This window comes from Astyanax mexicanus, chromosome 9 (assembly GCF_023375975.1).
Source record: "Astyanax mexicanus isolate ESR-SI-001 chromosome 9, AstMex3_surface, whole genome shotgun sequence".
NCBI lineage: Eukaryota > Metazoa > Chordata > Actinopteri > Characiformes > Acestrorhamphidae > Astyanax > Astyanax mexicanus.
In genome coordinates, this window is record NC_064416.1 from 39,018,484 (window position 1) to 39,028,916 (window position 10,433).

The 10,433-nt window shown below is 38.8% G+C and overlaps 1 protein-coding gene across 1 annotated transcript in view; it reads left to right on the plus strand.

The window, feature by feature from the left end:
- pepd (peptidase D) overlaps nucleotides 1-10,059 on the plus strand; it is a 29,012-nt gene extending 18,953 nt beyond the window's left edge. The window contains exons 9-15 of the mRNA XM_022679895.2: nucleotides 1,367-1,413; nucleotides 2,825-2,893; nucleotides 4,864-4,941; nucleotides 5,299-5,447; nucleotides 6,557-6,741; nucleotides 8,305-8,496; nucleotides 9,096-10,059. Coding sequence (XP_022535616.2) covers nucleotides 1,367-1,413; nucleotides 2,825-2,893; nucleotides 4,864-4,941; nucleotides 5,299-5,447; nucleotides 6,557-6,741; nucleotides 8,305-8,496; nucleotides 9,096-9,245 — 870 coding nt within the window. The 3' untranslated portion in view covers nucleotides 9,246-10,059. The remainder of the gene's footprint in view (nucleotides 1-1,366; nucleotides 1,414-2,824; nucleotides 2,894-4,863; nucleotides 4,942-5,298; nucleotides 5,448-6,556; nucleotides 6,742-8,304; nucleotides 8,497-9,095) is intronic.
- The last annotated feature ends 374 nt before the right edge of the window (nucleotides 10,060-10,433 follow it).

The following is a 10,433-nucleotide window of genomic DNA, read 5'->3' on the forward strand; positions in this document are numbered from 1 at the left end:
CTGTTTTCTAGGTGAAAACTGCTGAAGCATGGTGAAGCTTTCCTCTCTAGCCTGTATTTTATTGCCAAATTGCCTTGTTTTTAATGCTCTGTTTACGCATGCAGACATTTAACATGTTACAACATGGAACAGTCTGTTCCCTTGATTTCGGTTGGAGCTGCATTAACTTTTCGCAAAATAATCATTACAAAGCCACAGATGGCAGCTTTTCTTTTTATAGGTATTGTAGTGAAAAAACACCTCTTGCTGTGAGTTATTGATATTAACAAGTTACTTTTTAGACCCCTTTTAACACAGGAAATGTCTGACACACCCCAATAGCATCACAGACTTTATGTTGCACAGTTTATTGATGTTAGAAAAGTATCCTGACACCAAAAGCGCACCTTGTCATCTTCTCAGCTTAGTAACTCAATAATGCCTCAACATATAAGCTTAAAGCATATATATATATATATATATATATATATATATAAATATATATATATGTCCTTTGTATTTATTTATTGTCCCCATATTGGCAGAATCTCTCTCTTATTTAAAAAATCTTGAATTTTTGTGTTTTAATGGGTAAAACTGACCTGTTTTTCACCCAGCACATCAATATAGTCCAACTGCGACAAATTGTCCCCTCGCTTTGGCCACTGTTGGAAAATACTCGAGGGTCCTTTCCCTCTTTTTGCTTCCGTCTTCCCCAATAAAAGCTCACCTTGTATTAAGGGCTGTAGGTCTTCATAACTGCCACTTCACCACAGGTCTTCTACTCCTCTGCTATTATTGGATGTTCGTTTCCGACAGACAGACCTCAGCCCTGCTTTAATTAATGCACTGTAAATTAATTCAGTAAGGGGGTCAGTTGAGGTCAGTTGAGGTGAGCATGAGCCTCAGTGCACACCAGAGTGATCCCGTCACACAGAACACAGTAATCCTGCCTGAACTGAAAGCTGCCAATCAGCCGCAGCCGCCGGTTGCTGCCGGTACACACACTCCACGTTAACAACCCGTAATCATACACTCCTCTCCTCCTCTCTTGTTGTTCCATCAGTGGGATGCTCTTCTCGATAGCACAGGGTGTCTCTTATCTCATCGGGCAGGTAAAGTAGTCTGCAATCTAGAGGCAATTGTTTGTCATTTCTGAAAGCGTTCATTGCCACTCACTCACCTACACCCGCCCGGCGGAGGACCTGCTGGCCGGCTGCCGACGTAAACCGAGATTGCGCTTATTAGCCTTTGGCCAGGTGCGAAGTGTGTGGCGGTTCTAGAGAAGCAGAGTGGGCTCTGCTTGAGGGCCTCAGTCACCTTAATAATTAGATGATCCTGATTAGAGTTTATTGCTTTTTTTATGTGATTTTCTTCTTTTCCACAGGTAATGAAGACTGTGAAGCCCGGCCACAAGGAGTATGAAATGGAAAGGTAAGAGCGTGTCTGTACTGTAGTACTTTACAAAGTGTGGGGACTCAAGTCACACTTAAGTTGCAAACAGAGACTTTAGACTCATAACAAAAATATTTCAGACTCAACTCTGACTCTTGCTCAAAAGACTTCAGACCAGACTTAAACATATGGTCAAAGCACTTCAATATCTTGCTCAAAAGACTCGACTCAGATTCGTGCTCAATCGACTTCAGACTTGACTCAACCCGGACATATGGTCAAAAGACTTTGAAATCTTGCTTAAAAGAGTTCAGACTCAACTCAGAATCATGCAAAAAAAGGCTTCAGGCTCCTGCTCAAAAGACTTCAGACTCCTGCTCTAAAGATTTCAGACTCCCGCTGAAAAGACTTTAGATTCATGCTCAAAAGACTTCAGACTCCCGCTCAAAAGATTCAGACTCCTGCTCAAAAGACTTCAGACTCCTGCTCAAAAGACTTCAGACTCCCGCTCAAAAGATTCAGACTCCTGCTCAAAAGACTTCAGACTCCCGTTCAAAAGACTTCAGGTTCATGCTCAAAAGACTTCAGACTCCCGTTCAAGAGACTTAAGGTTCATGCTCAAAAGACTTCAGACTCCCGCTCAAAAGACTTCAGACTCCCGCTCAAAAGACTTCAGACTCCCGCTCAAAAGACTTCAGACTCCCGCTCAAAAGACTTCAGACTCCTGCTCAAAAGACTTCAGACTCATGCTCAAAACACTTTAAACTCCTGCTCAAAAGACTTCAGACTGCTGCTCAAAACACTTTAGACTCCTGCTCAAAACACTTGACTCGAACTTGTGCTTAAAAAACTTCAGACTCATGCTCAAAACACTTCAGACTCGACCCAGACTCATGCTTAAAAGACTTCAGGCGTGTGCTTAAAGGACTTTAGACTCTTGGACTGACATTAGAGATGGCTGCAGCTAGCTTTAGCCCTTAGCTTATTCCAGGTTCCTGTTGGCTTTTGCTTCCTCACATCTGTTTCGTAATACAATGCTTGATTACGGAGCCCCCAAGGTGTCATCATGTAACAAAATAATGCATGGCCATGAATTTATTAAGTTGTTAATTTTCTGATTCCCATGTTAAGTCATGGCCATGCATTAGGATATCCTTCCCACGCCTTAATATGTTATGACCAGGCATTAGATATTGTTCCCACGCCATAATAAGTCATGGACACTCATTCCCACACATTTAATAAGGGGATCCATACTAAATAAATAAACTCAATTTGTGAACACATTTCATATATATAACATTCTGCAAACATAGCAAACTGTTAAATAAAACATCTACTAAAGGATAGAAAAACCCCAGACAGTATTTATATGATGAAAAGGGGAATGATAGTGGAGATTAGTCCTCATCATTACTTGTTTGTGTGTGTGTGTGTGTGTGTGTTTTAGTCTGTTCAGTCACTACTGCTACTCCCGTGGAGGAATGCGGCACACCTCCTACACCTGCATCTGTGGAAGGTAAAGAACTTGATGAATGAGAAATGAGCCCCATTGCATTAAAGGAATATTATGTTATTGCACTAGTAAATGCACTTTTTTTATTGGTGGTGCATTGTTTATGTAGTGTGTTTGAGTGAGATTTGGGACACAGCCTGTCTGTTTACTCACTGTAAAAGGAAACTGGGAGTAAATCTGTGATGTAAGGCCAGATTTCAGCATTAATTAAATGTTACAGATGTACAGTGAGTCCAAGAAGTATTTGATCCCTTGCTGATTTTCTTTGTTTGCCCACTAATAAAGACACTATCCTTCTGCACTTTTAATGGTAGATATATTCTAACATGGAGAGACAGAATATCAAGACAAAAATCCAGAATATAATTTTAAAGAATATATTTTAATTAATTTGTATTTCAATGAGGAAAATAAGTATTTGATCCCTCTTGCCAAACACACTCAATACTTAGTGGCAAAGCCTTAGTTTGCAAGCACAGCGGTGAGACGTTTGTTGTAGTTAACCACAAGTTTAGCACACACACCAGGGGGAATTTTGGCCCACTCTTCTTTGCAGATCCTCTCTAAATCATGAAGGTTGGTGGGCTGTCGCTTGGCAACTCTGACCTTCAGCTCCCTCCATAGATTTTCGATCGGATTGAGGTCTGGCGACTGGCTGGGCCACTCCATGACCTTAATGTGATTTTTCTTGAGCCAATCCTTTGTTGCCTTTGCTGTATGTTTAGGGTCGTTATCATGTTGGAAGACCCAACCACGGCCCATTTTCAGATCCCTGGCAGAGGGGAGGAGGTTGTCCCTCAGGATTGTGCGGTACATGGCTCCATCCATCTTCCCAGTGATGCGGTGAAGTAGCCCTGTACCCTTGGCAGAGAAACACCCCCAAAACATTATGCTTCCACCTCCATGCTTGACGGTGGGCACAGTGTTCTTGGGGTCATAGGCAGCATTTTTCTTCCTCCACACATGGCGGGTGGAGTTGAGGCCAAAAAGTTCAATTTTGGTCTCGTCTGACCACAAAACCTTCTCCCAATAACTTGGTTCATCTTTCAAATGATCATTGGCATACTTGAGGCGCGCCTCCACATGTGCTCTCTTCAGCAGGGGTACCTTTCGGGCACTGCAGGATGTGAATCCATTGTTGCGCAAAGTGTTGCCAATTGTTTCCTTGCAAACTGTGGTCCCAGCTGCCTTCAGGTCATTTGCTAACTCCTGCCGAGTGGTTGCAGGACGATTTCTGACCGTTCTCAGCATCACTGCCACCCCACGAGGCGAAATCTTCTTTGGAGCACCGGGCCGAGGTCTGTTGATTGTCATGTTATACTCTTTAAACTTTCTGATAATTGCACCAATAGTTGTTACTTTCACATCCAACACCTTACTAATCTTTTTGTAGCCCATTCCAGCTTTGTGAAGGTCAACAATTCTGACTCTGAGGTCCTGTGACAGCTCTTTGGTTTTACCCATGTTGGAGACTTGAAATCTGTGTGATCTGTCTGATTCTGTGGACAGGTGTTTTTCACACAAGTGATTAGTGAGAACAGGTGGCTTCAGGTCAGGTAACAAGTTGATTGGGAGTGTCTAACTGGTCTGTAAAAGCCAGAACTGCTAATGAATACTAAGGGATCAAATACTTATTTCACTCCATGAAATACAAATCAATTAATATATATTCCTTAGATTTATTTTCTGGATTTTCTTTTTAATATTCTGTCTCTCCATGTAAGAATACATCTACCATTAAAAGTGCAGAAGGATAGTGTCTTTATTAGTGGGCCAACGAAGAAAATCAACAAGGGATCAAATACTTCTTGGACTCACTGTATCTGTTGTTTTATATTATTGTGGGAATCATACTGTTTAATTTCATGCCTAATTAATAATTGCTTTAATTGTTTATTCCAGGCATGTTTGATAGGGAGGATTTTTGTTTGTTTGATATGGCTGCTATTTTTGTATTGATTAAATCACTACAGTGGGAATAACTCCTCTGTTCTGCACTATGGCCACGCTGGAGCTCCCAATGACAAGACCATTGAGGATGGAGACATGTGGTGAGTGTAAATCACAGAGCATCATTTGCTTTGTTTTGTTTGTGCTGAGGACTTTTCCCAAACAGATCTTTCTTATAACATTGACAAAAAAATATTCATCACTGTTGTTCTGTTTTCCATTGTGTGCATAATAATTTAATCAATGCTTCACTTACCATGTGATTCATGTTTATATTACCTGTGCATGATTGCATGGTAAGATGGTAAATAAGCAGTGGGCCTCCATTCTGTCTATAGAGATGACTGTATTAGCTATATAAGCTGAACTATTTGGAGTTTAATAGTCAAATATGGAGCACTATAGACATGTGTATGTCCTTGTGTCTTAATATTTCTCTCTCTCTTTTTTGTCTCCAGTCTGTTTGACATGGGTGGAGAATATTACTGCTACACATCTGACATCACCTGCTCCTTCCCAGCAAACGGAAAGTTCACCCCCGACCAGAAGGCCATTTATGAGGCTGTGCTCAAATCCTCCCGTGCCGTCATGGCCGCCATCAAACCAGGTCCGTTTATACTGGCATCTCTGTCTGATTATAGATCTGCAAGTGTTTGATTCAGAAATACTAGTGCCTCTCAAAAAATTTGAATGTCATTGAACAGTTACTTTTTTCAGTAATTCAGTTCAAAATGTGAAACTGTTTTTTTTTTTCAGATCTGTAAAAACAAATTTAAGAGACCACTTTAGTTTCTGAATCAGTTTCTCTGATTTTGCTATTTATTGGTTTATGTTTGAGTAAAATGAACATTGATGTTTTATTCTATATAAACTACGGACAACATTTCTCCCAAATTCCAGATAAAATTTGTTATTTAGAGCTTTTTTTTTGCAGAAAATGAGAAATGGCTGAAATAACAAAAAAAGATGCAGAGCTTTCAGACCTCAAAAAATGCAAAAAAAAAAAAAACAACTTCATATTCATAAAGTTTTAAGAGTACAGAAATCAATATTTGGTGGAATAACCCTGGTTTTTAATCAAAGTTTTCATGCATCTTGGCATGTTCTCCTCCACCAGTCTTACACACTGCTTTTGGATAACTTTATGCCTTTACTCCTCCTCCTGGTGCAAAATTTCAAGCAGTTCAGTTTGGTTTGATGTCTTGTGATCATCCATCTTCCTCTTGATTATATTCCAGAGGTTATTAATTTGGTAAAATCAAAGAAACTTGTCTTTTTTAAGTGGTTTAATTTTTTTCCAGAGCTGTATATTATATATATGTATTACACACAGTGATCTATTTTAAGCGTTTATTTATTTCATTGTTGATCATTGTGGTTCACAGCCAATAAAGACTAAGATTTAAGTGTCTCAGAAAATTAGAATATTATGTAAGAGTAATTGGTACTTTTGGCAGTGTGCCAAGCAGACATCTACTGACCACTGTTGCAGGGCTCATGCTCAGAGCTGGCTACCTGGGGGAACCAGAAGCTCAAAACAAGTGTCAATAGCAACAGCAAAATAACCTTTTGTTATTTGTGGCACATTTTACAACTTCCCAGTCATAGAATACTTATTGCCAAGAAGCATTGTTACACCAAAGAAATAATCTACCAAACACAGATTTGCTTACACTTTTATGCTTTGTTTAATTTTCCTTTTTTAACGCTGTCTAGGTGTGAAATGGACTGATATGCACCGCCTGGCTGACCGGGTTCACCTGGAGGAGCTGGTTAAGATTGGCATTGTGCGTGGGAATGTGGAGGACATGCTTAAAGTTCACCTGGGATCTGTCTTCATGCCCCACGGACTGGGACACCTGCTGGGCATCGACACGCATGATGTAGGAGGATATCCAGAGGTTTGTACTTATTTATGTTTTTTTTTCTCAACAATTTACTAAAAATTCCAAAGTTTTTACACACTTTAAACACTGCGGCTAATTTAACGGTGCAGCCAATTGACTTTTTTTTTTTTTTTTTAAATATGCTTCATGCCACCAAAACACGACAGTTGGAAATCTACGCTTACTGTAAATGAAACAAAAGTGCTTCACTTACCCTAATAAACTATTAAAAAAAAAAACAAGCTCGTCAGGGCAACAAAGTGTTTGCAGCTACTCGACATCAGTGTGAATCATGCATTTAAAAGTTGCACTTTAAGCTGGAGTGGAAGGCTTGGATGAAAAGCGGCAAGAAATAATTGACCAAAACCGGAAACCCACCAGGGAAGACTTTAAAGCTTTTATCGCATCTTAACCTCAAACATCAAATTTAATACATATGTAGTGAGTTACATTTCCCTTATCATGCTATAATCTTTGAACAACTGTACTCTATCTAGACATATAAAACCAAGTGTATGCCACAAATAGCCAAATTTGTGCTGGAGTGGAAATAAAACCCCAACAACCAACCAAACAAAACCGGCCAAAAATGCAAAAAACAACTTTTGCTCAAGTCTGCCAGTGTATGGCTGACAGTAAAAGAGTGAAGAGTGATGAAGAGGATAGCACAACCTCTGTGAATAACGGCACACTCTCCTGACTCTAAGGTGGCTCGTGGCGGGGAGCCGAAGGTGGAGACAAAGCTGGAGTGTAATATTCTCTCTCTCTTAAATTCAGAGCGAGGCTATAAATAATATAAACTCAGTTTAGTTAAATAAATTAAGATGAGTGAGGACCTGTAAAATTAATCAAATATTGTAAGTTTTTTTTATGAGTTTATATTTCATATTGTTATTATATATTTTTAAATATATTTGTGTATATATATGTTTTTTAATTCATTTTATTTATTTTTATTATTATATTCATAAAATGAGTTTTAGTTTTTTCTTCAAAAGATATAAATTCTTTATTTTTATGTACATTTTTATGATCTTTTTAAAATGTTCTATTTTTCATTTTTTACGTATATATTTTATTCGTCTATATTAAATGACAGCTGTGTCTTAAAGGTAATGACTACATCCATTGGAGCTGTGCAAGGCGTATTTTTTGCGCCCTTATGATACCAAAGACACAGGACACGCCCCTAAATCCAGCTGCGCAAAGCGCAATTAACTAGTGCACTATAGATCGTTAAAATAGGACCCTAGGACTTTATTCTCATAATATTATGGCTTTACTCTCGTGATTTTTCCTGGTAGGCTACTGTACCTTTTCTTTTTTTTTTTTTTTTTTTAATCAGCCATGTTGCAGCACTGTTCACGGTTCATAATGTTATTTGTGCACATAGAATATTTGATTAAACGTTTAAAAGTGTAAATATATTATATTGTATAACGTGGACAACTGCAGCTTATAGTCAGGTTCTTTTTAAAATGAGTGGGTGCAGCTTGCATTCAGGTGCGCTCAGTAGCTTGAAAAATGACGGTGTATTCTCTGCAGTGTCTCACTCGTCCTGTTCCTCTTCTTCCTCAGGGTACTGAGCGTGTGGATGAGCCGGGGCTGAAGAGTCTGCGTATGGGCCGTGTGGTGCTGAAAGGCATGGTCCTCACAGTGGAGCCCGGGATCTACTTCATCAACCACGTGCTGGACAAGGCCCTGGCCTCCCAGGAGCAGTGCGGCTTCATCAACAATGACGTGCTGGCTCGATTCCGCGGATTTGGAGGGGTTAGAACTACATTATGTACATCTATGTAGTTAGATATAGAGTCCTGCTGGAAAATGAAATCTGCAGATGACATGTCTCTCCAAACCATCACTGATTGGTGGAAACTTCACACTAGACCTCGAGCACCTTGGACTGTGTGTCTCTCCACTCTTCCTCCAGACTCTGCTCCCTTCATTTACAAATTAAATAAATGTAAAATTTACTGATGATCAGTGATTATTTAGAGAGACATGCTGATCATCTGCTGGTGTTGATCCACTGTGTTTTATTATCAAGTCTAAAGTCAGTGCAGTTTTGTTTTCCCACAAAATCTTACAGCACTTCATGCTGAACCTCTGCTGATAACTTTTCTAGAGATGCGGATTTCATTTTCCAGCAGGACTTGGCACACTGCCCACACTGCCAAAAGTACCAGTTGGTCTTATAATCATACTGAATTACTGAAATAAAGTAACTTTTTCATGATATTCAAATTTTTTGAGATGCACTAGTGTTAGTGTGACACTATAACAATAATAACTTTCAGAGCAACACAAAGCACATATTATTAAACTAAAACAACTCATGTATTTAAAACGTTTTATATCTTTTACTTCAGGTGCGTATTGAAGATGATATTGCAGTGACTGAGGACGGTATGGAACTTCTCACCTGTGTCCCGCGCACTGTGGAGGAGATCGAGGCCTTCATGGCGGACAGAAGCCCCGAGAAATCCTTCAGTCCTGCAGTCAGCAGCGAGAAATTCTAAAATCTCCATGAATAAAGCACTCCTCTGTTATCTCGTTCTCTGCAGAATTACTTCATTCGCTTTTTGTTTCTGATTTGGCAAAACACAGTTATTGTTTTTAAAGGGATTTAAAGAATTTGGCACGATGGAAAAGCCCTCTCCTCCTACACAGTTTACATACAATCAAATGAAGGACCTGAAGAGACATAATCGTCTACTGTAGAATTAAATACAGTTTGATTACACTTGTTTGAATGGTCATAATGACCATATTCTGCTTTTCTTGGTCAGTTATGCATCGATTAAAATGTAATTAAACTGTGAATGTATGGAATTAAAAAAAAAAATAGCACCTCTGAAGAAACCAAGTAGTATTAACACAGCAGACTCTGAGTATATGTGAGAAGTTCTAGCAGAACTAAGTTATGTAGCTATAATTCTCTGATTTTGTGCTAACAATCTGTGCATAATATGCATGTTTAACACAGTTCTTTAAGCAATAAATGCATTTTCTAAAATAATGAAAATAAATAAATAAATAAATGATTTGATGCTTTATTTGTAAATCCAGGCCCATTTTTACTTTCTGCGAGTTTTATGTTCAGTGCCTCAAAATATGAAAACATGAGCACAGCAGAGACTTGACACTTGCATACACTGCAGTGTACTGCCAATGTAAATTTACCGGTAATCTGATGTAGTAAAAGTACATACTGTATGTCTTATGTTACCGTATTTGGTTTGCTTGATTTACAGGTTTTTTTTGTCTTTTGGCAATTCATTTCTTATAACCAAACAGCCTTGTTCTTAAATAAACTTTTTTCCAAGCATTCTAGATTTTGTTAAGTTTTAAATCCTTTTGTATGTCTAACATACAAATTACATTGTTTTTTTGCAGGCTAAATGCCTTCTTTTTTTTTTTTTGGTCAGTTGAATTTCCCCACATTTAAAGAAAAATGTTTTACCACCTGCCTAAACCGACAGCCCAGGCAAGAAAATCACTAATTGGATAATAATAATAAGAGAACCATGGTCACTCTGGAGGAGCTGCAGAAAATCTGACCACAGGACTATTATTTTGTGTTCTCAGGCCTTAATGGAAGAGTGGCTAGAAGAAAGCCATTTTTAAAAGCAAGCCATAAAATGAAGTTATTTGTTTGGGGCACAGCATACATGTGAAAGAATGTGCTCTGCTTCAAAAGAGACCAT